Raw genomic sequence first — 25,645 nt, 5'->3', positions numbered from 1 at the left:
TACTTGTCAGCAATGACTGTTCGATCAAAATGACGGTTCCTCTGAGCCATTTCAGAGCGAATACATCAATATTGTTTACATGTATTACGTACATTGAATATGGTCCAAAGGGAGAAAAATATTTTTATACATTTTCAGCAATATTACCCAATCCTAGTCTTCTTTAGAACTGAATACAATTTTGAAACTAGTAGCAGTTTGTTCATGGTGCACACACCCTCACACATGGAGCTCTGCCCATGTTCCACATCAAACGGCTGAATGCCTTTGTGTTCGCCTCTACGGGACAACAGGGAAAGTCAAAGTACAGTACTTTCAGGCATTCCGTTCCTGGGTTTGGCCGACCCCCCACGCTCTCTTTGAAAACAGGACATTGTTAAAACAGAAACATGTTGCTTTTGGCATGAGAGGCTGCTCTCTCCCTGCATACAACGAGGCCTGCAATTAGCATGGCCGGCTCCCCAGAACAAATATTCTCCACTGTAATCCTGCCAAGGCAGCAGAGACACGGCTCTACTGCAAGAATGCTTGGCATTTCCTTTAATGTGCTTTGGCCGAGCTGGGTCAGAGAAAACCAACAGTAACAGCAGAACAGAGTCCCACACAACAAAACTTCCTGTACACACTCACTTTCTCTCTCGAACACGCACACTTTTCCTATAGAAAGAAAAACACATTTCCATCCCGTCATTCCTTTTACTTGCTACTGTTCTCTAATGGTTTTATATATATTATCACACATGTGGCTTACATACGTGTATATGCTAAATAAGCTTTCTATTTCCATAGAAACCTCTGGCAAAATTTCAAGTTATATCTTTCAAGCGACAGTTTCTAAAAGTAGTGCATTCATCCACTTACCAAATTACTGCAACCTCTAGGTCAGGGGTCTAAACTGGATCAGTGGAAGACTACCATTCACCTCCATGTTAATTTCAAATACAGGCTCTCTCTAAAAGAGGTCCAGTACATTCCCTTACCGCCGTTTAGCCCAGTCATTTCTCACTGACAGTAAAATTGCCTTGAATAACCTGGACCCATTTCTTCAGAAGTCTCGGTTGATCCAAAGAAGCCTGTACGTTTGATGGTCAAAAGCACTCCACCGTTAAAACAAGTGCATGACACCCTGAAACAAGCACTTTGACCCTTTCCCATCTAAATTTCTCTCTGCTGCAAATACATGTGAATGACATACTGTCTTACACACTGAAGTCCCTTTAAAGTCATTTCAGTCGGCGGCCATCTTGGCAACAGGCATACAAGTTCAGCTGCTGTCTACTTGAATGGGGGGAAATCTATTAAATTAGCCAACAAATCTGACAGCAACAGTATCAAACATTTTCATAGCCATTTTGTAGCCATTCTAGAGTAAATAAAAACAGAACATGCCTCTATCTACTGTCTCAGACTAATTTGAACACACGTTACCATATTTCAATCCATTCCCATTGTATAACACATATTTTTCTCCCTCAATATGTGTGAAAATATACCAAGGGGAACAGATTCTGTGTGGGGCTAACCTTGGTTGGCCAAAAATGTAATTCCTCAATGTGTCATAGTTTAAGTATTAACTTCTCAAGCAAATGGACGTGACTAATTAATTCTGAGAACCTTGAACAGTGTCTCAGTACCATAAAGATCAATCTTTTTACCATCCTTCTAGTCTCACTTAGACCAATTATTCTTGCTAAGAACCGCCCACTTAGTGACTGACTTTTAAAGCAACTGGCCACCGTTTTTTTTTTTTCACGTAACATTGGGTTTATTTAAAACAGACCATGCTACAACAGATAAAGCAGGATGTGAAAACTAACATCTTTCCATCAGGTCTGGTGATGATTTACTGCTCTGGAATATTTTTTTACCCTGAGAGAAAATCTACTTAGACACCAAAGGTCAACATATTATAACGGTTTTATTGGGGATTGATTTCCTGTAGTACCAATGGTAGCAGAGAATATGGATGTCATTAGAGAACCTTGAAGAGGGCACTGTGACGGCATTATCAATCTTTACTGTCCTTTCAAAAGACCCCACTCCTCACAGTACTGGCTGAAGAAATCAAGAGGTCACAGCACTGTTCAAAATAGAGCCTGTTCCGATGCGCTACTGATGGTAGTTCCACAATTAGTTCTGGTACTATGAAAAGGTTCCCGCGGTGCGAAAGACCCTAATATCAATAGCACGTATCTATTCAGTGTTTGCCCTTGTGTCTGCCAGCTTCCCGTAAAGAAAAAACATTCCCTTGTGAGATAGGACGTTTTTCCATCGGGCTGAATAGGGTGAATGACCTCGAAGAACGAGCCCATATTTCAGGTGATTCTGATTTGGTTGCACGTGCAGTTGCTTAAATACACTTCTTCCTCTTCCCTTCACCAGCAGCGCAAAAAGAACATCGGAACTGAAGTACGAGGTAGAATTTAATCATATTACGACGACGGCTCCACTTCTGTGTGACAGAAGCAATTGTTTAATGTAAAATCAATAAAATCTCACAATGTCTGCTTACTCTAGACACAAAAGATGGCCAGGTTGATGAATCACGACAGTAATGTTTTTCATATGCAAATGATAACTGCTGAGCGCATACCATTACAACACTGCAAAACATGTGCTTTGGCCCACACTCCTCACGGCACTGAACGCAAACAGATGTATGAGGAGATTGGAGGAAAAACAACTTACGCAACAGCCAGAGAATGCATCACGTTCTCAAGCAACAAAAAGTGTTCACCAGCTAGGTGGGTAGTGTCTCTCCATGCTCTGTTAAAAACTTTTATTACTGAACTTGCTTTGGACTAGCATGAGCAAAACAACTGCATGAGCAAAACAAATCTTCAGATATGAAGCACTAAAAACACTAAAGCAAATATAAAACTATAAAATGAATAATTTTTTATTATCTGAAAAATTGTGAGTGTGTTTGCCTGTGCAAATTTAGCAGTTGCTAAGGTGTTCCAAGTAGTTTTTTTCTTTCTTTTTGTCATTTCTGCAAAATAGGCTCATTGGGAAAAACATGTCTCTATCTACTTTTTAGCAAAAACATACCTATAGGCCTATATAATATTTGCTAAAGTTTCTAGCTACAATGAACATTAGTTGCAGTAAAATATTTTCAAAAATAACTTTTATTCCTTTTCACATATTATGATGGAGGTTACTGATTAATAAACACACTTTTTTGCATGGCTCCTTGCACAATACTATGTTATGACCTAAAACACTTTTACCATAGTGCATGATTTGTAAACTAATACATTTTGATGTTTGCATCACATAACCAGCTTCATATGTATATCTTTTCTAGCGTAGTAACCTTGCTTGGTAGCGCACCTCATACAGCAGGTCCTATAAAACACAAGACACAATAAAAGAGCTCAAAGACTTTTAGAAGCAAGCTAAATGGCAAGGTTATTTCAAAAAACTTATTTTTATTTTATGTTACCATTATCAGTTAGGTTTAGGGTAGGGTTTAATGAAGGTGGTACGCTATTTTGCCACTCACCAGACATTTTATTACAAAACTGCCAAAATACATACAACAGCCAATGTAATAAAATGTTGCCACATTCACGTTCATCTCTTTCAGGAAAAACTGAACTCATTTTTAGTGCCATTTCACTTTGAAACTTGCAACGAGCAATGTAATATCATTTTGCTGAAATTTTGCCACAAGCACGTTTTCCCAATGAGCAAGGGGTTGCATTTCCGTGGTTGTCAGTCTGTTACCAGGGTGGTCCAAGTCAAGCCCACCACCAACTCCCTATGATATTTTTTTTCAGCAGGGTATTGCTTAGTGCAGGGACGCGGGAAGATGTTTTAGGTTGGGGGTGCTGTACGTGCGGGGGGGCGATAGAGGCTATATACACTAAGTGAAAATAGCATATTTTCTTAGCGATAGATGCTATTTACACTAAGTGAAAATAGCAGTATTTTTTTGTGATATCATATGCTATTTACACTAAGTGCAAATAGCTATTCTATTTATATTATGTTAAAATAGCAGGATATTCTGCTAATTACTTATTGCAAATAGTGGCAATTATCTGCACCTCAGCATTGTAATACATTATAAAACATTATGCAATAATAACTTATTGAGTGTAAATTTTAATTATAATTCAAATTATTAAATGGATGCCACCTTACACCTACCCTAACCCTACCCGATACTTTATTTTCAACTTTTTGATTATTTCCATCATTTTTATTAAAAATAAACGCTTTTCTGATGTGATTTGAAATTTGAAAAGGGAGAAAAAAAAGTTCGCCAAAAGGCATATTTGAACCCGGGTTGATCGCGTCAAAAGTAGTTGGCTATGACACACGCTTTACTATCTACGCCACTGAATCTAACGATCATTGACCGTCTTTTGTAATGTTGACTATCCCAATCACACGTTGGTGGGTGGAGTTAGTGTAAATAGCCTCTGCCAACAAGGCGGGCTATTTGCACTTAGTGTAAATAGACACTAAATAGACTTTTTTTTAATTCTCAACAGTTAAACAGTTGCCCACAGAAAAAAACAGGGGGTGCTCCAGCACCCTCAGCACCCCCACTTCCCGCGCCTATGGCTTAGTGTAAGTCTGAGATTTATTTTTGCCTGTTTTATCAGCTTGGCACAACTAATAAAACACTGTAAAGGGACAAAGACATCAAAATGATAGACAACAACAACGAGCTACTCATCAAGAGAATTAAGTAACTATTAGACAAAACATTTCTAGTAAATTGACAACTCTACAAACAGACAAGCAAAACAACATCCCAGACTAGACACAACATCACAATAAACAACTGACAACTGCAACAACTCTGAAGCACTAGTCAAAACAACATGACAAGCACCTATTAGTAAAACAAAACAGGGGGTAAACCTTCAAAAATAGCCACCGCCTGCTTCAGGGATGACGGAAAGCACACCTGCCGCAATAAAACAACAAGCCCTGCACCCATTGCCAGGACCGTTGTGATAACAAGCATGTATTTTTATGTTTAATTGCCAGTGTGCCACCAGCTCAGACTCAACGCACAGGCGAGAGAATGCGAGCAAGTATCCATCAGGGACTGCATTTTTTCAACGCAACATTTGCATTCTGATAGCTCTAAAAGGAGCCTTATCAGCCTCTAGTAAATCAGCTTGTTTGTTTGTTTAACCACAGGCTTCTAAAAAAACCTGTCATATAAGCAAGATGCCTCTTTTCCTACCCCACCCTTTAGAAAAAAAAAAACCCCACGGCTCCAGGGATTTCTAACACGTTGGTTATGCAGATGGCTATGCTTAGGAAAGGCAAAACTTTTTGCGAAACAAGTATTTGTTTGGGGTTTTTATTTAGGGGAAATTTGAACAAGACACAACAATAGCTTGGGAAATTATCTACTGCACATTTGCACAAAAAACGAAACCGCATTGACTGTCGCTGACATTCTCAGTTGTATTTATATGCATGAATTTAAATTAGTTCACAGGTAATTATCCCTTCAGTGATGCCAAAAATTAACACTTAGATTATTTTTGGATTCTCTCAAAACTAATAATGAAGCTTATTCCAATTAGCAAAGCTAATTATAAATAATTAAAAATAATTCATGGCAGAAGAACGCATCAAATTCTTGATATTTTTATTAACATGCGAGTTTTACCTTGCAACAAATTGTACAGGGACTCATTATAGAGCCTGTTTTTGAGTATGCTCACAAAATCAAGCAATCGAGAGTTCAAACACATATTTTAAAGATGTAACCCATCAAGGCATTAAACAGCATGATGACATTATGACTACTGCAGAAAGATATGAGCATGCAGGTCCAAGTTTTACGCTAGAAGTAGACAGAGAGAAAAGATAATGAGAATGGAGAAATTAGAGGTACCTTCAATCTTCTGCAGGGCTGTCTGACAGGCTTCCTGGCTAGCAAACTCAAATGGGTTGTTGCATGTTCGTACACTGTCACATTCACACTTCCCATCAATGATGTTACAGCCCGTAACCAGGTTTTCATTGCATGGCTCAAAGCCCAAGAGCTGGTCGTCATCCCAGTTTTCATCTGAGCGAAAATGAAAGAGACACATATCAATGAGGACGCCACAGAAACAGAAATTCGTAGTAATAAATTACCAGATCAAACAGAGCAACCAGATTTTAAAATTCAGAATCATCCCGATATATTTTTTACAGTATCATTAAAATTGTGGGTTCCCCAAAGCCAACAGGTCTGGCGATGCTGAAGTAATGAGGCTACTGAATGCTAGAGAGGAGCACATGGCCAATTACATGTGCATTTGAGGTCCAAGGGGTATCGTAGAACTCGGGAATAAGAGAGAAACGTAGACTTGTTATAAAGGATTATGCAGTTCCTACATTCCTAGCCTCTCATGACTTACACGATAGATAAATGGTGGCAGAGAGCAGCGCATTTTCAAAATAAGAATGACCCCGACCCTGAAGACTCTTCTATCTGCCAGCAACATTATCAAATCTTATTTGCAGTGCAAACACACATTGCTAATACAAGCGCTAGTATTTCAGCCCACTGCGTGTTCACCTTATCGGTGTGCATGCATGTTTGTGTGCTTAGGACGGACGAATACACTCAAGATGGGGGTTAGCTGATATATTCAATATTTATATATAAAAAAGACTAATAAATAAACAAATGTTAATAAAAACTATATATGTATATCAAAAGTTTGGGATCAGTAAGATTTTTTATGTTTTAAGTCTCGTATGCTCATCAAGGCTGCATTTATCTGTAAAAAAACAGAAAAAAAACAGTAATATTGTAAAATATTATTACAATTTACAATTTTTGGTAACACTTTAGTATAGGGACCAATTCTCACTATTAACTAGTTACTTATTAGCATGACTATTATTAACATATTGGCTGTTTATTACTACTTATAAAGCACATATTCTGCATGACCATATTCTACATCCGTAATACCCAATGCCTAAACTTAACAACTAACTTACTAACTATTAATAAACAGCAAATTAGGAGTTTATTGAGGCAAATGTCATACTTAATGGTTTGTTAATAGCAAGAATCTGACCTAATTTTTTGGTTTTCTAGTTTAATATACTTTAAAATTTCATTTATTCCTGTGAATTTTTGATGCATCTGCATGCATGTAATTTGTGTCTGTTGGTCTCTGAGGAATGCAGCCCGCTTGCCAATAAATAACAGGCCTTGCGCATCTATGAGCAATTCAGCTGTTGAGTCAGAACCGTTTTTTCAGAAACCTGTCTCATACTGCAGAGCAACCTACAATTTGATTTAGCAAAAATGAGACTACTTGAACTACAAAATGACTTTGTTTTGTATCCATAACTTCTCAACCCCTGGGTGGGTCACTTTAAATACTCCGAGGATAAACAAGTCATGGAAAAACACTCCTCTCACTCGCCCCGTTTCTGTTTGTTGTAGGGTCAGTCATCTGTTCAGCTACCGGTGCACAGCTGCACACTTGCGGCCCACTGTTTTGTCATCTGGATATGATGGGTGTGATTACAGCTGTACGGCACAACACCCATACCGTGGGCCGAAAGAACACAGGCCTATCACTATCCCTGTCTATAGGGGACTGTGAGTATGTGTGAGCTTGTGATCTCCTAGCAATCAAGGACTGGAAGCTGATGTTCCAAAGCCCCTGTGCTTGTTGTTTTCACCAAAGCCACAGGGGTGAAGTCCCCAAATAGCTGCTGTCAACAGCTGATTCTTCAGTAACTAAGCATGGCTCTCCAGACCAGCTCCGGGTCGTTTAGCTGGGTGTGGAGGGTTGAGTCTCCAGCCAAACAAGGGTTGTCTGTAGCCTGGCTTAGGGTTCACATGATAAACACGTCGTGGCGGTCTGAACCACACACTGGGATTCGGCCTGGCGTGTTCACAGACAGCATTGCCTTGAAGACCTCCTGGGAAGTTCCTACTTACGAGTTCCAAAATCATAATTACGACGTGATGTGCATTCAAGTGATTTCAGTCAGAGAAAAACTGCCACACTGTCATATTTCTTTCTCTCTTTCACACAATGTTTTTAGTGCTAATGCAACAAAATGAAGTGCAAATATGCATAATATATGTAACTGATGTGTTAACTATGTATTTTATCATTCTTGTGGTGCCATGCACAATGAATGATGAGAAATGCCAACCCAGGTCAGCCCATAAACCAGCTACATGAGCAGTATTTACTAGAATTATTCAGTACACAAATGCATACTAGAGATGTCGATCAATTAAAACATTAATCAAATTAATTACATGATATTCTCACTAATTAATCAAATTAAATCACAATATTTGCTAAGAAAAGCCCACAAATGAAGATAATTCAAAGATAATATTGTGCCAGATGAGTAAATCATTAAATAAACATTACTAAGTCATTAAATAGACATTACAACAATATTGTTTGTTGTATTTCCATGTTAAATGTAAGCCTATCACTGGTGTTTTCAGTTAAAAGCAGGTTGAGCATTTTAAAAATGCCGTTCGACCAAAGATGGTGTCTGAAGTTTTTCCATATTTAATGATTTCAATATAATTAATCACAGTCAATTATTATGCTAAGTTGACAACCTTAATACAGTGTAATTGTAGAGCAAACATTGACAATTACAACATCAATCATGACTAATTTGCCCCTATCATGAGTCTTTAATTGACATGCCCCCAAAACCCAACAATGAAAATGTGAGCTCAATAAAATATAATGTCCCACTGGAAATTACAAAATTGTCGAGGCTTCAATGTATGTTCTGAAAATACAATCAATCAGACACAACTTTACAGCAGAATTACTGTATTGTAGTCCCAAAACTGTAAGAACCAACTTAGAGACTTTACATTCACTTAAACCAGGCAAAAAAAAAAACCCTTTAAGTTGCGATGCAATGGAAATAGCGACAGATTTTTTTTTTTTGGTAAAACTTTATTTTAAGGACCACTTCTCACTATATTAACTAGTTTCTTATTAGCATGCATATTACTAGCATATTGGCTGTTTATTAGTAATTATTAGGCACATATTAATGCCCTGCCTGACCATATTCAAGATCCCTTAACTCTAGACAATACCTAAACATAACGACTAGCCTTACTAACTATTAATAAGCAGCAAATTAGGAGTTTATTGAGGGAAACCCTCTTAGTTGATAGCGAATATGTGTTCCCTAATCTAAAGTGTTACCATTTTTTTTTTTTTTCTATATTGTGACGTACATCTGAGTGAAATAGGTTACAAAAAAAAAAAATGTAATGCAGGAGCTCGGTTTTATTTATCAAATGTTCATTAGATGAGGGCAGATCTGAATTACAAGCTTATAAAATAGGGGCGGGATTTAAGCAGACTAAAATGACTGGAGAAGACAAACGTAAGCAGTACGTCACAAGAGAGAAGTCTGTTGTTTCACTGGAAGGATGAGTTGTGATATTTTCATTAAATTACGAGCTCAAAAATTAAACATTAAGAAAACAGACAGGGTGAATTTCCACTTCATGCCAGCTTTAACATATTATCACACTCTCGTGACATGTGACCCATACTTGGAATTAGTGCTCTGCATTTAACCCATCCAAAGTGCACACACACACCGTGAACACACACCCGGAGCAGTGGGCAGCCATTTATGCTGCGGCGCCCGAGGAGCAGTTGGGGGTTCAGTGCCTTGCTCAAGGGCACCTCAGTCGTTGTATTGAAGGTGGGAGAGAACGCTGTACATTCACTCCCCCCACCTACAATCCCTGCCGGTACGAGACTTGAACTCACAACCTTTGGGTTACGAGTCCGACTCTCTAACCATTAGGCCACGACTTCCCTCTCTGTTGGAAGCATGCCACAGATTAATGTGGTCAGAGATAACAATAACAGTTTAAGAAAGTGTGACTGCTCTTATTACATTCTCTTAGGAATTCCATTCAACTCGTATTAAAACTAAGCGAAAACATAATCCTCTCACATTACCTAATATAGATTGTCTGGCAGACGAAGACGCAGCTAAAATTAACAATCTCACAAAAAAAACTTGTGAAATCACAAAAACTGGAGGAATAAAATGAGGCCACATTCAGCGGTTCTTCATAAACAAACACAGTGAAAAGTGTTGTTTTGCTGATACCAAGGCATGATATCAAATCGCTGCTCGTCCTTTGCTAGCTGATACATGGCCTTCCTGCTGTACTTTGCAGTGGCACCTGGTTGTTATCAAGGTAGGAGTCCTTCCTGAAGCAAGAGATGCTTGCTAATTTGCAACCAAACCAATTAATTACTCTGTCAGAAAAAGACAGCATTTTTAACACCCAAGTCGTTAAATGCTACTCTTCTACTAACACAAGAAACCAAAGAGAGGAAGACAAATATGCTCATAATAAATCAGAAAAGCTATTAATACTCCAAATCTGGCAATAAAGTCAACATATAATCAGAATTAAGCTTTTATTTAATGCATATTCCTGGTGTTATTGTGGACAACTTAAAAAAATTAAATCTTACTGAACGATATTAGAAGACATTTAAGTAATTATGTATTATTTCATAATTTACAATAAATATATAACTAATAAAAGTAAAATGTAGGCCATTTGGGCTATCTACTGGATAATGGTAACCAATAAGTAAAAACAGCCAACAAACTCTCATGGCAGTTTGCAATTGTTGGCTAATACGTATGAATTTTACCTTTTTTATGATATACTTGCATCCTGATTACAGTTATATTTAGGGTTGGGATTATGGGATTAATTTCATGCTAACAATTTTTCTCAAATTTGCGTACCAATCACATTGTACAAATTCATAAGACCTCGTAAAATAGCTATGTTTTCTCATGAGATTGGGTTGAAATAGTTATTTAGGTTTAGAGCTGACTTCAGCAACAGAGGACTTTTTTTGCAAAAGTGACTACAGTCTGTGTCCTCTGTTCATTGTTCAGACACGGACCCCCTTGTGACACCAACTCTCCAGTCTCTGAATTATAACCTCGAAAAGTCCCGCCGGCCCCTACGCAGCACCCCCTGAGAACACTTAGTACTCGGAGGAGCAGAAGAGAGACTTCAGGGAAGTGCGTGACAGGGAGGCTGCCGAAAGGGGGTACACATTTCCGCTTGTCTTCACTGACTGCACCAGACAACCCGTTTTCTCTCAACAAATTTCAGCCTGCCCGTGCTGTCCCTTTTTGTGAAAAAGAAGAAAAACATAGGCAAAGACATGCACTTTGGCTGGCAGTGATGCTCTGCTTTGAAGAAATATTTCACCTCAAGATTCTGTCACCAGTTACTCACCCTCACTCACCTTGTTACTCATGTATTACTGTTCTGTTACATTTACATTTTTCATTTATCCATAGCAGCTTACAAATGAGCAACACAACATGTGATTCATCATAAAGAGGCCAATAAAACTTGAAAAGTGCTCTTAATACAAAGTTTCAGACATCATTTAGAATAGTACAAGCTACAACATGGAGGCATTGAGGAAAAGTGAAAGCATAAGGAACTTTAATTCCACGAATAGGGACATGAAAATAGCCACCTGATCTAGATCCTGAGTAGTTCACCCAAAAATTCTGTCACAATTTACTCATCCTCACCATGTTACTCCAAACCTACATTACTGTTCTTATCTTTTATTCCATATACAGTCACCTGATCCAGATCTTGAGTTAGTTCAACTCACTGACTCAACGATCCGTCAGTTAATGGCTCACTGGAGGGGAAGAATATCAATAAATAATGACTGTAATTTCAGTCTGTTTTTCAGAAGACTTGGAATACAACACACATTTCATGTGAAACATTAGTAGGGCATCACAGTGCTTTTTCATACTTTTTGAGGCTTGGAAGCTCCAATAATTGCAAAAAGAACTGGTTCATTTTTTTTTTAAATATCTGCTTTTGGGTTTAGCACATGAATCATGATTTTTGGAGAAGGTTTGGAACAACATGAAGAAGCAGCCACCTAGAAAATCCTAGCAACTTAACAGTAACACCCTGACAACCATCCTAGCATAATTAATATGACATTTGCATGTCATCACCACCCAAATACTATAAAATATAATTAAATCTGCAAATTCTGAGCACACCTGGTGGCAGGGTTGGGGAAGTTACTTTTAAAAGTAAAGTATTACAATATTGTCTTACTCCACAAAAAAGTAACTAATTGCATTACTTAGTTACTTTTTATTTAAGGTAATTGTTACTTTTGCGTTACTTTTTGTCTCCTGGGCTAGGCTTGAGAATTTTTTTTTTTTTAACAAAAAACCTAAAAGTTATATATTTTTTGCAACTGTAAAGGCCCTTTCACATCAAAAGTGAAATTAATTAGCCTTAGCCTGAAGGAAGTGCTTCTGCACCTCACTCCCAATTTCTTTCAACACGGGGACAGGAGAGGTGTGAGTGAATAGATGGGAAAACAAAGTAACTTGCGTTTAAAAAAGTAACTCAGATATTTTCTTATAAATTTATAGGTAATGTATTACTTTACTAGTTACTTGAAAAAAAAGCATTCTGATTACGTAACTCGCATTACTTTTAACGCATTACTCCCAGGGAGCCTGCTAATTTAGAAGAATGAAACTATATATATTAAAATGAGTGGGACTGCTCATATCTCTCTAACTTGGATTACTTTCTTAGTTTATTTGTGTCATAAATTGCATTACATTTCCCAGTCATCGCATAACCTTTATTTAGATGGGCCATTTAGCATTTTTGGCAAAGGAATGCCTTAGACAAAAAGCACGCCGTTTGACAGTGATTACGGCCAATGTAGAGTTGCTTTGTTAGTAGACAGAGTCCAGGGTTTGTATGGATGACATTAATAAAAGCAGGCACACTTCATTCTCCAGGTGTTCTCTGCAAACAGATTGTGTATAATCACGTTCCATTCTTCCCAGTCTGATGCCATTTAAATGATAAAGACTACTGCTTTTCTCCTAGTCAAGAAGATTATGATTTGAGCCCAATGCTGTATTAACAGTAATGTGGTGCAGTCAGTTGGGGATACGAACTGTCAAGCTCAGGGCTCCAATTCCAGATGGTTGGACAAGGTGAAGCTTCAGTGAATATACTCAGGTGCATAAATGGTCAGCGCGAGTATGTCAAAAATTTCAACCATGCATGTTGTCATGGAGAAGGATGTCAGCTGCACAAATTAATAAATTATTTTCTTACAGCACAACAGAACTAGAGCAAGGTAAATGTAATTTACGATAAAAAAAAAAAACTAAGAGTAAATATGTGTTGTTTTCTAAGGCACAAACTTATGTAGAAATTCTACAAACAAATTTTACACACATTTTAAATATAGGCTATTATAGACTACAATATGAAAGATGGATAAATATTTCTATTAAAAACTGCAATAGAACCAAATAACTAAGAAAATATGTGCTAATAATTATTAATTATTATTTTTTTATGTTAACGATTTTGTGTTTCTGGTTTCAAATTTCATGCTTTTTTCAAGAAATCAACTCACAATTAACAGAGCACTCTTAAAGGGATAGTTCACCCAATAATGAAAATTATGTCAACATTTATTTTTCCAAAACCTGTATGACCTTCTTCTTCTTTATGTATTTGCTGAACATGAAAGGTGAATCAATTAGAACAATTGTGGACAAAAAAGGTTGTTTTGCAGAAGAAAGAAGGTCATACAGGTTAAATGATGACAGTATTTCCATTTTCCACTATCCATTTAAGGATTCATCAAATCTCCAATATCAGCAGACACCAATGAATAATAAAAAATAAAAAAAGTGTTGTCAATATATTGAGCATCCCTTAAAAGCAGCATGCAAAGTCTTTAAATTTCCAGATGCCTCAAGTTCAACTTAGATGTTTATTTCTGGCTCCATTTTGGTCTTCCACTGACTGGCTTCATACAAATAGAGCAGTCTGTGCCTTACAAGGCACCTTTTTTTTCTGACACTAGTAAAATCTGTTTTAATCATCAGAAGACTTATGAATGTCAACAAAACCTATAAAGCAGTTCTACAAGAAAACCACAATAAAGCAAAAATAGCAAAGCAAAAATAATCAACAAATTAATAATCATAGATTTTAAACATTTGTGATTTTGAATATCTCTTGAAAAATTAGTGATAAGTAGTGGATTTAAAACAATAGAACTGCACCTTAACTGATGAAATTGTCGCAGTTTGAGCAAAGGTTGTATAAAGGTCTACTTTAAACCGCATAAACACATTTCATTACACCAAAGACACAAAATAATGTTCTTTTTAGCAGCATCATATGACCCCTTTAAGATAAGGCCTAAAGTAACTCCAAGTACAGCCGGCTTCACACACTTCACATCATCTCGAATGTATGTGTTCACCTGTAAACAGACTGTCAAAGTAATCTCATGCTTTGGAATGCACAGGAATTTATGGACTTGGACGTGAAGCGTAGGGTCAGTTCAAACAGAAAAATGCTTTTGTTGTTTTCTCCTTCACCCCTGTGGATTGTGGTGCTCGATTTAAAGGAACAGTTCACCTAAAAATTCTGTCATTATTTACTCACCATTTGTGTCGCACCAAACCACAATGTAGTTGTTTCTTCTGTGAAACACAAAAGTTATTCGTTTACGTATATAATGACTTAAATTTTTGTCTACTCAGCTTCACATATGAGCCACTTTACTGGTGCTTTTTGAAGCCTAACCCCAGCTGTCAATCACTTTCATTTAATTGAATACACAGCCAGGATATTCTTCAGAAATTCACCTTTTGTGTTATACAGCAGAAAGCAAGCAAGCCATACAGGTTTGGAACGACATGAGGGTGAATAAATGATGACAGAATTTTCCTTTTTGGGTGAACTTTTTCTTTAAAGGCCAGTACAAATCTTTGATGTCGCACAACACAGAGAACTTTGAGATATTCATAATTCATGGTGACTCACGGCAGGCACGGTCAACAGCAGATGTACTTTAGAGACTAATTCACTGTCAAGACCCTCTGAGGTCTTAGTTTGTTAGGAGGTGAGGGTGGGGGTTAGCAGGACATGGCCTATACTGGCATTCGCTGCGCTCTCTCATTTGACTGATTTATCTGACAGCCCTCGTTTTCGTCACGTAATAAAGGTTCGTTGACGACGATATTTAGTCATAATTTTCGTTGACGAAAGCAACACTACAGCCGTAGCCGTGGCACTCAATGCCGCAGTGTTTTCTTGGCTGAATTACAGCAGATGTCACCCCGGCAGTTACATGTCAAACGGTCGGGACGCCTTCAATTTTCATAGCCAGCCATGCTGAAACCTGACCCGTGACATTGCAATGCATGTCCTCTGACCAAGCCGGCGTTCCAACTTAGACTAGGCCTAACAAGCGATGGGACTCTTCAGAGAAAAAGTAGACTGATACATCGTGCAAGCATGCAGAAAATGTTACAGTCTGTTCGAAATCTGTCTAAATAGCTAATATGACAGTTTTGATCATTGCTGTGCCTGTTTTAGATCTCTAGGGTTATTCTCTTGAGATGACACCACATTCTGGTATAGTTGCTTCATTAGTTTACAAAGCCTGCAAAGTTTCAGTAAAGATGTATGGTTTTGATTCTTTCTTCAGCAGCAGAAACTCAACTTAAAAAAATGATGACAGGCCGATAAATTGGCTGATGCTTGACACTCCGACAGTATTGTGAATAGATAAACATTTTCATTGCATTTTGACTGCGTAGAATAGCTGTTTTTATATTTGTAAACTGTGGGTTTAAATTCTTATTTGCTTATTTACGAGGTCAATAACATTGACTGGACAAATGCAGATTTAAACAGGATTTTCCAACTGTGAAATGTCACGTAAATCGGCTCTGGCTGTTCAAAGTCTCCAAAAACTATTAATTAATTTCTTTTCTTCGCTGTGCAGTTAACGCGTTTTCCAATTATTTTATCTCAGATGCAGAAACTAAACAGTGAGTGAAAGTTTATTTAACAGCTACAGAGCTCATGAATATTTAATCAGGTAGGCAATGACGCTAAACAACTTGCTTTTATCACCGTATGGTTTCACACCGTAAACAAGCACTTGAGTAGGGCTTCATAACCCAGGATTTTAAAACACCCTTTCAAACTGAAATGTACTAAGCCAGGATTAAAAAGAATGTGAAGTACAGAGAGAAAAACCCTACAGAGAAGACCCTGAGCTAAGACAAACGCTTGACAGCACAATTAACTGAATCAAGGTGAGGTGAGTAAAAAGCATCCTGAGAAGCAAAGCCGTATGACTGAGGGTATTAGAAGCGCACGTCCCTCGACGGTCCGATGTCAAATATAGGCTACTGGCTGAGGCGCATATGAAGTTGCATAGCAGACATTCCGATGAAAAACCAACAAGCCTCGGCGGAAAGAGCGAGGCTGGCACCACGTCCAAAAACAGCACAGAATCCGTTAGCCATACCCCAAAGAAACGGAAAACCGACATCCTGCAAACACATTAACCAGCTTGCCTCTCTTTCACTCTACTCCAAACGACCGTCATGTATGCCTGTCTACTAGATAGGACCAACGCTGACAGACATTCAGCCTCATGCCGACAATATCCTCTCTATAATGGCTTTACAATCACATTACGATATCTAATGAGAGCTGATAATGGTTCGTTTCACTCAAATTAGCTGTAATCATGACACATAATGTTCAGGAGTTTTTCATTTCTCGAAGCTGAGCTACCGTACTGTTAACCAGGTTAACATCATAATGAACAACTCATTGTATCGCAGATTTAGCATACTTTAGACTTTAATTTTCCTTTCCATATGGACAGATAATGTGGCAAGCCGCTTAAACATTTATTATCACTTTTTTCAAAGCTAACAAGTATCTGCTTTATGTTACAAGTAGACCTACATATTAATTAAATACTCCAATAGTGACAAATAAACTTTTTTTCAGGCTCACTATGAACGATCTACTAAATACAATAGCAATAGAAGCAAGTAACAATTTCATTGATACTGGTAATTTTTTCTATGTTCATAGGGATTTGTGGTTCAGATATGGATTATTCATATCCAACTAGTATGTAGGCTATTCCACTGTTACTGATTATCAACTTTATTACTATGTATTATTAGTAATGATCTATTACATGATATAATGTTCATTGTAACTAGTTACAATTGGAATACACAGCTGGAATTACATTGTAATATGACTAGTAAGAACTGTAACTACTGGGATAAATGTTAATAAACTGGGATATATTCTGGTGTCACAAACATATACTAGTATCCAATAAATAAGATCTAGTCAAGCTTGAATGTATGCTAGTAACTATAATAGATTCTACTACTACTACTACTACTACTAGCAACCAATGTAAATAGAAGTGAATAATTCATATCTGAACCACAGATTTCCAAAATTCAGAGAAATATTTGCAATTTGTTAGCAGTAAAAATAGAATACTTAGGCCTACTTGTTACTATTGGGATATGATTAGCACTAATATGAAATAATTACTAGGTCCTGAATTTAGATGACTAGATAGCCTACTATTTGAATACATATTCTGACATCTATTTAAAAATAAGTAAAAACAGCAAAATGATTAGTCAGCTTTATGAAATAAAGTGTTAAAATGGCTTGCCAGAACACATCCGCTTTGGTTTAGTTTCCCCAATAAATACAGACGGAGGCAGAAGTGATGTGATTTATTTAATTATTTTCACCATCATTAGGCGCGATTGAAGCAATGAACATGGATGACAACTTTTCAAAGACTAAATGAAATGTGTATACAGACCTTCACAAACTCCAACCTCGTACTGCGTGATGGAGCCGCCGTTTAACGGGGGTCTGATCACGCACCGGAGTCCGCGGTCGCAGGTCCCGTACAGACCGTAAACGCCGCCGCAGCTCTCGTTCTTCTGCTTGGCACAAACCGAGCAGCAGCCGCAGATCCCCAACACCACGGAGCCCATACAGTGCTTGGGCTCCTCGCATTTGGACTTATCACAGGGCAAACAAATGAGCGCCCGACTGTTCTTCGCGATCAACACCACAAGTTGGAAAATCAGCATGCATTTCATAAGAAGATACATCCTGGAGGAGGCCATGAAGGAAAAGTGAAAAATATAGATATCCAACCCACCCCCTGTCCCCCAAACTACACGATGAGGAACGGATCCTCCAGCCAAACCAACAAATAACAGAAGAAAACAGCGACTCTGGACGAGCGCGAGAAATGTTCCGTTCAGAAAGACGCGTTTTCTTGTCGAACAGAATAATACGGCGTTCCTGGCGTCAAACTTTTGTTGAAGAAAGCCACCAAAAAGGCATCCCCTTCAAACGAACGGCACCAGAAGAACTATCCCACGCTGTACAACCAGTGCATGACTTATGCGTCACGATTTCTGCACTGTTCCGTCCAGTTTGTTTTCGCGTAGGAAAACTTTCCTCACGCGCCTCTTCCTTGGAGTCTTTCGTATGCAAGCCTGTCCTGCGTCTATAAAGCCAACGCGCGATGTTTTTCAGTAGTTCCCTGTCGAAGGAAATGCGGTCCTATTATTTTTTTGTTGCCAGCAGAGATTCATTCAGCTGTGTGAATAAATGTTTCCAGCTATCGCGTCCGTCTCATGTCTACCGCTTGCGCTCGCTGCTGAGCGTTTAGCTCAGTCCCTCACCGTGACCTCATAACGGAACCACTCCCATCTCGCATTACTTTGCTCCATTGGAGAGTTCGTTCGTTCGTTCCAGATATGAGACACAGGAAATGCTGGTAACACGACACGCTCAAACGCAGGAGTCTGTGATATAGGTCCCGCTGGTGAAGGTGCACGTGTGGAATGTGGGGCCCGCATAACTTTGAAAGAATCTCGAGTTTATGTGGCTGCGCACCTTTAGTACGATTTTGTGAAAAGGATTGTTATGTCTTGCTTTGCCCATACATTGTTTCCTAACATCCAAACAATGTTTTATTTATACAGTAGGGGTGTTTACACACGATATCAGTGAGACAGCCATGTTAAAACAAACCTTAAAACAAATTATGTTCTCATAATAGTCATCCAAATTGTGCAATTCAGTATATATAACATAAACATAAATACGTTTTGTCATAAAATATTAGCAGAGATCATAATCTGGAGTCTAGGTTTAAGCAATTTTTAATGGTCTTATTGTGAGTCTTGGACAAACCCATTGCTACAGTTTCTCTTTCAGAAAAAAAAGTGCAAAAAATTTACTTTTTTTAGGGATACAACAGCTTGTCAATGGGGCTGTACCCTCAAATTACCTTATTTACCCCTTAAGGGACCATACGAGTATATATTACTACCTTAAGGGTAAAGAAGAGATGTCCCTTTGAGGGTACTGAGGGTAGCCTACCTATAATGGTACAATTTTTGCACATTTTTTATTTCTGACAGTGTACATGTGTTCATATTATTGGCCAGTGAACTCACTCATCTTTCCTCATTGACTTATTGAACACAGAGCAGCTGAATGTACTGTAAGTGTCCAAAAACCAGCACGTTTATACCAGAAACATGCATTAACAATATTATGTATGTTGTTTTCATACATTTGGTTAAGTAAACATTTAAAGCATTATTTACTTTCATTAATATTACATGTCATTTTGTGAATGATCAATGAGTGCATTTTATTCCAAAAGAAAATAATAATAATAATAAAAAAGTTTTCTGCAAAATATAACAAATTGCTCTCCCTCAGTAGCAACTTTTTTCTTATTCAACATTCAGTTTGATATTTTAAAATGCTAAATGTTTATTTTAAAATATAAATAAAACAGAATCTTACATTTGAAATAAAACATAAAACACATTTGAATTCATTTAAGGATTAATCTTATGCTACTTTCTTAAGCAAATAAAATAAAATATCACTAAAAGTACTTTGTAAATACTTTAGATTTATTTTTGATCAGCTATGTATTTTTAAATTCAGCCTCAAACAGAAATTGCAGTCATCTTTTCTATTATGATGTATGTCCAGGGCTTCTCAAACAAGAAAAATTGTTGGGTGGGACTTATTGGGAACTTACTGGATCATCTGCTGATCTCATGTGAGTGACAGGTTGCTGGAGGGGATGGATTATCGCCCGGTGAACACAACATCAGAGAAGATGGGTCATTGCGAGGGGGAGGGTACATTAATGTTTTTGATTAAAGATTACGAGGGCTCATGAATTTTTTTAAAATAATGATGTGCATAGATCAATCATTTATAATAAACGCTGCAATATTCCATAAAAAACAAGAATTGTCCATTTTGATTTGGTGGTGACTCTAAATCACAACTGTACAAGTGAGCAGTTATCTGCAGCATGCTTTATCTTACATTCGACGCCCCATACTGAAGCTTTTCTCTACAGAGTTATATCAGTGCTATCAGATGTCATAATCCTGTAGATGATGACTGATAAATGTGGTAAAAGCCAAGAACATGACCTCTCTTTTTGCCTTGAGAAACCATTTGTACAGCAATCTCTGAAGAAATCAGATATCTTTGGATTATATTTGCTGTTCTTTCATCTCCTCTCTTTTTACTGCAATGGTGTCCTGGCTTTGGGCGGTAGCCAAATAGCAATAGCCTCTATACAAGTTAGCTATGCATATCATTGCCAAGCACAAGATCAGAGGCTAGTTGGCGTCTAGATATAGTTTTAGGCTGTTTGGTTGCTGCTAAATGGATATGATTGCAGACACATTGCCTTGGTTAATTCTGTTTTCTATGCAGGACATGCCGATCCCCAGAGGGGTTCAAACGTAAGACATGAAGCCCTTTTGATGCGGAGATACTGTTTTTATCGATTGATAAACCACTGTCTTGGCCACCTTCAAATTCTATTTCTTTCCTTCCTCTTTTCACATCAAATTTGAACTTGTCTGTGGGATTTAAGATTTTTTTTTCCTCACTGGTGTTAGGTATTTTAGAGAGTATTTGAATGAAGCAATACCCAATAGGAGTTTTTTTTAAAGGAGGGGGGGATGCAAAGAGTACTGCTCAGAGCAAAAACATACAGTTCGTTCTCATGTAGGCCTAGGCTTTGACATTATTTCCCAAAAGGCAGTAAAACTGGTAGCAGTTCTAGGAGCCAATGGACACAGAACTGCGAGAGTGTATATAATGTGAGATATCTTATAAAAAATTGAAAGTCCCTTTAAACCAGTCCACTTAAACCAGACAAATAGATTTTTTACAGAGCTTCAAATTAATTCCTTTTTATAGCTACCTGTGGTATTGTTATTTCTAAAGATTGTATATTTTGTTATGTCAGAAAGAGACATCCAGGCTCCTTAGAGAGAAAAAATGTTGGGTGTAAATTTAAACCAATTTTGTTCAGTCCATATTGCAATTTCTTTTGATTGCACAACTTGGTATTTTGGTGGGTCTTGGTTTGAGACATTGTTACAGTCCCTTGTGAAACTGCAGGAATTATGTTTTGTGTCACTCTCCTTACGGAAGATAAAATATATATATATATATATATTTTTTATTTTTTTTATTTAGCTTTGTTTAGTTTGAGTTCATACTGAAATCAATTTTGATGGCATAATTTTTATTTTTTATTTTTTTTTTGGGCAAGTCTCGGCACAGTTTGAGGCATTGTTGTAATCCCTTCTGAAACTAGGAATTATGTTTTGTATCAAAGAGAGACATCCAGGCTTTTTAGGAAGAAAAATGGTTTTCAAATTGTTTTGTTTTGTTTCATTTTTTTTTTAAATCAGCACATTTTAAGATACTGTTAAGATCTTCTTGGAAACAGCCAGGGTCCTTAAAGAGGAAATCATGACTCTATATTTACATTTTATTTTATTTTGAGTTCATATTGACATCTCTTTTGATTGCAGACTTTGGTAACTTGGCAAGTCTCTAGAGCACAGTTTGACACATTGTTCCCTTCTGCGGAGACATGCAGCATTACTGGGGTATTTTCTGAAAGAGAAAAATCCAAGAAGCAGGAGATTTCAACGCAAATCCCCATTTGCTCCAATTTAACCTCATTTCTGCCTACAAAACATAGTATTTCTTTTAACTATAAGGAGGTTTTTTGTTTGTACAGGGTTTCTTAGTGCACAATTTTCTTTGGGAAACGACACTGACATTGCGAGGAGGAGTTAACTGGCACGATGCTTCGGGTTGTTTTCATTTGGATGTGTCTAATTGTTTAATGATGTTAGGTGCTGGCTAATTGAACACCCACTGTTCCAGTACCACTGTTTGTTGTGAAAGTTCCTGGGGAAACAGCCACCGGTGTTCCTGCGCCCCATTGAATTAGCCCTGATGGGCCTGGTCTTATCAGCCATCGCCTTTCAGTCACAATATGACCCTCAGAAGTCCTCTTTTGAAACCGGCAACATTATGTATGCCAAGGACGGTGAGGAATGCTTCCTAACGAAAGGTCCCTCGTGCACTCAGCAAAATCTTGGTCATCAGCCCCCACGTATTATGTTCAAATGAGGGTAGAATCTCTCAAATGCCTTGGGAAACAGCTCATATTTAGTCAAACCACCCCAATCCCACTTAGCAGGCTTTTAACAGCTGCAGCCATCAACAGCTCAAATATGTAGGTGGCATTCCCGCTGTGGAACAAGATTAGATTTTACATTAAAATGACTAAGACTCTGTCTTTCGTAACTCAAGACTCAACTCACTTTCTTGACGTGTTTACCTGTCTAGGCTGTCATGTCAAAATCGAACTCTGAATGACCACTGAGTGTCTACCTGCGGCGATACAGACGTCTGTCAACATCTAATGCCATTAATGCCACCTTCCACAAAACATCACCAACACACTGGCTCAACACTCACCAGCCCTCTTTCAATAATCATTAAGTCCTTTTTCTTTCGCCTCTCAGCCTCATTGTGGTTTCCAGGTACTGAATGAAGTTTGGCTATTGTATGCCAGACAATGTCCTAGACAGCACATTTTTTTGTAGCTCGGAGGACAGTCTGTGGCTGTATTGTGTTATATGTAAATTATAATCTCTGTGGCATCTCCTTTGTTGGAGCTGCTGTGTTTAACGCAGATGATTTGATATTGTCTCCCAGCGGCGGCACATGTGAGCCTGTATCAAATTCATAGAGGTCAGTGGGGGAAGAGAGATGGAGTGTTGGATAAAGCAGTGAAGCGTCTGATGTTTTATGGAGATTTGCAGCCGTGTGTGTGTAATCGGTGGCTGATCCTACTATTACCATCAGGTCTGTTTCCAAATGTTTAACCGCCTCGTTCTTTCTCACACAGCTGCCTTCTGTATCATTTGCGCAAAAACGTGTTTGATGCGCACAAACAATGTTTAAGTTGATTAGAAGAGTACTACATTAATAGTTGTTATTCTCGTTGTCTCTCCCATGGCCTTTCCGCACAGCAAGTGTTTATTTTGGCATTTACTTCTTCGCTTTCTCTCCTCATGCACCACAACAATGGCTTAGATTAATGGCATATCTTAAATTAAATAACAAAAGCCAAATGCAATCTGCTCAGGATAGGGCAAAATAAGGGACAGAGAAAAAAAACTCACAAAAAAACAAATAATTAATGTCGCACAAGGAGTGACGGCTCCAATTCATGAAGCAATTTTATTCCCTGGCCGCTGAGACACGCAGAAGCTGTAAACGTTGGGCCTGGGAGCATTGAGGGTGCAGAGGAGCGCTGATGACAGCCAGTAGACTCATTGTGACTGGAGCGTTGGCTCTGCAGCCGCTGGGCTAACTGCTCCATTAATCTTCCCCACAGGCCTGCACATCAACCTCCCCCGCCCCCCCCCCACCACCACCAAATGCACAGCAGCAAAAAGCCAAGCATTTATCCCAAAGTGGAAGAAGTACTGGAACCTGCCTACTACGATCTTTGCTAGTTTCTCAATGAAATATTTCCACTTCAATGGCTCAAAATGACAAAATTACCATAGATAGCTAGATAGATTTGACCCTGAATAAATTGGCTGAGCAAATGATTCAATGACTCATTCAAAAAGACAATGGCTGCATCCAAAATTGCATATTCTTTGACTGGGTACTTCTTTTGAATAAGTAATTACTCAAATGATATATAATCAATTTAATGGAAGTAAATGGGACCCTCAGCATTAACACTTTAAAAACTATGCAAAATGTTGGGCTTAAATACAGCCATTTAATTACTTTTCAATGAAAATGTTAAGTAACAATTGTATACAGTGGGGGAAATATTTATTTGATCCCCTGCTGATTTTGTAAGTTTGCCCACTTACAAAGAAATGAAGGGTCTGCCATTTTTATAGCGCAAAAGAAAAAAATAACGACTTTATTCAACAATTCGTCTCCTCTTTATTCACCCTAACGCCATTTTGGAGATGTCCTGCCACTTTTGAATTTACTCCTAATGTCAGCTCGTTAGGTATAAAAGACACCTGTCCACACAATCTGTATCTTCCATTCCAACTTCTCCCACCACCATGGGCAAGACCAAAGCTGTCAAAGGATGTCAGAGGCAAGATTGTAGATCTGCACAAGGCTTGAATGGGCTACAAGACCATCAGCAAGAAGCTTGGTGAGAAGGAGACAACTGTTGGTGCGATTATTCGGAAATGGAAGAAATACAAAACAACCATCAATCGGTCTGGAGCTCCGTGCAAGATCTTGCCTCATGGGGTAAGGATGATCATGAGTAAGGTGAGGGATCAGCTCCGAACTACACGGGAGGAGCTTGTTAATGATCTTAAAGAGACAGTTCACCCAAAAATGAAAATTCTGTCATTATCTACTCACGTCGTTCCAAACCCGTAATACCTCCGTTCATCTTCGGAACACAAATTAAGATATTTTTGATGGAATCTGAGAGATGGAATCTCTGACCCTCCCATAGACAGCAAGGGTCCTTACATGATCAAGGTCCAGAAACATAGCAAGGAGATCGGTAAAATAATCTGTGTGACATCAGGGGTTCAACCGTGATTTTACAAAGCTACGAGAATACTTTTTGTGCGCAAAAGAAAAAAATAACGACTTTATTCAACAATTCGTCTCCTCTTTATTCACCCTAACGCCATTTTGGAGATTATCCACTGAACGCAAACAGCGTATGCTGTTCTGTGTCAGCTGCGGCACGCGGATACGCTCTTTACGTCGTTTAAGCTTTGATTTGAACGAAAACAACGTGTCCGCGTGGTGCAGCTGACACATACAGGGTACGCTGTTTGCGTTCAGTGGATACTCTCCAAAATGGCGTGGAGGAGATGAATTGTTGAATAAAGTCAGTTGGGACCACAGTCACCAAGCAAAACCTCCTTTTCTCAGCCAGAACATTGAAGATGGGTCATGGATGGGTCTTCCAGCATGACAATGTCCCGAAACATACCACCAAGGCAACAACGGAGTGGCTCAAGAAGAAGCACATTAAGGTCATGGAGTGGCTAGCCAGTCTCCAGATCTCAATCCTCGGGCGATATATTGCGTCACCAAAAATTATTGAGGTCATGCACATATATTGCGCGATAAGTCGATATATTGATTATTGCGACAGGCCTACCAACTACAAAAAACGTCTTACCTCTGTGCTTGTCAACAAGGGTTTCTGCATCAAGTACTAAGTCATGTTTTGCTTGGGGATCAAATACTTATTTCACTCACTGAAATGCAAATCAATTTCTAACTGTTTTTTTCTGGATTTTTTGGTTGGTATTCTGT

General features: G+C 38.3%; 1 protein-coding gene across 1 annotated transcript in view; it reads right to left on the bottom strand.

Moving 5' to 3' along the window:
- The window catches only part of crim1 (cysteine rich transmembrane BMP regulator 1 (chordin-like)), a 130,503-nt gene extending 111,802 nt beyond the window's left edge, over window positions 1–18,701 (bottom strand). Inside the window, exons 1-2 of the mRNA XM_016540957.1 lie at window positions 17,757–18,701; window positions 5,876–6,049 (exon numbers count right to left, since the gene is read on the bottom strand). Coding sequence (XP_016396443.1) covers window positions 5,876–6,049; window positions 17,757–18,069 — 487 coding nt within the window. The 5' untranslated portion in view covers window positions 18,070–18,701. The remainder of the gene's footprint in view (window positions 1–5,875; window positions 6,050–17,756) is intronic.
- Between the last annotated feature and the right edge of the window lie 6,944 nt (window positions 18,702–25,645).

Source organism: Sinocyclocheilus rhinocerous, unplaced genomic scaffold (genome assembly GCF_001515625.1).
Source record: "Sinocyclocheilus rhinocerous isolate Xijiao unplaced genomic scaffold, SAMN03320098_v1.1 scaffold1419, whole genome shotgun sequence".
In the NCBI taxonomy this organism is placed as follows: Eukaryota; Metazoa; Chordata; class Actinopteri; order Cypriniformes; family Cyprinidae; genus Sinocyclocheilus; species Sinocyclocheilus rhinocerous.
Note: the sequence above shows the minus strand (reverse complement) of the source record. Positions and strands in the feature narration are given on the sequence as shown.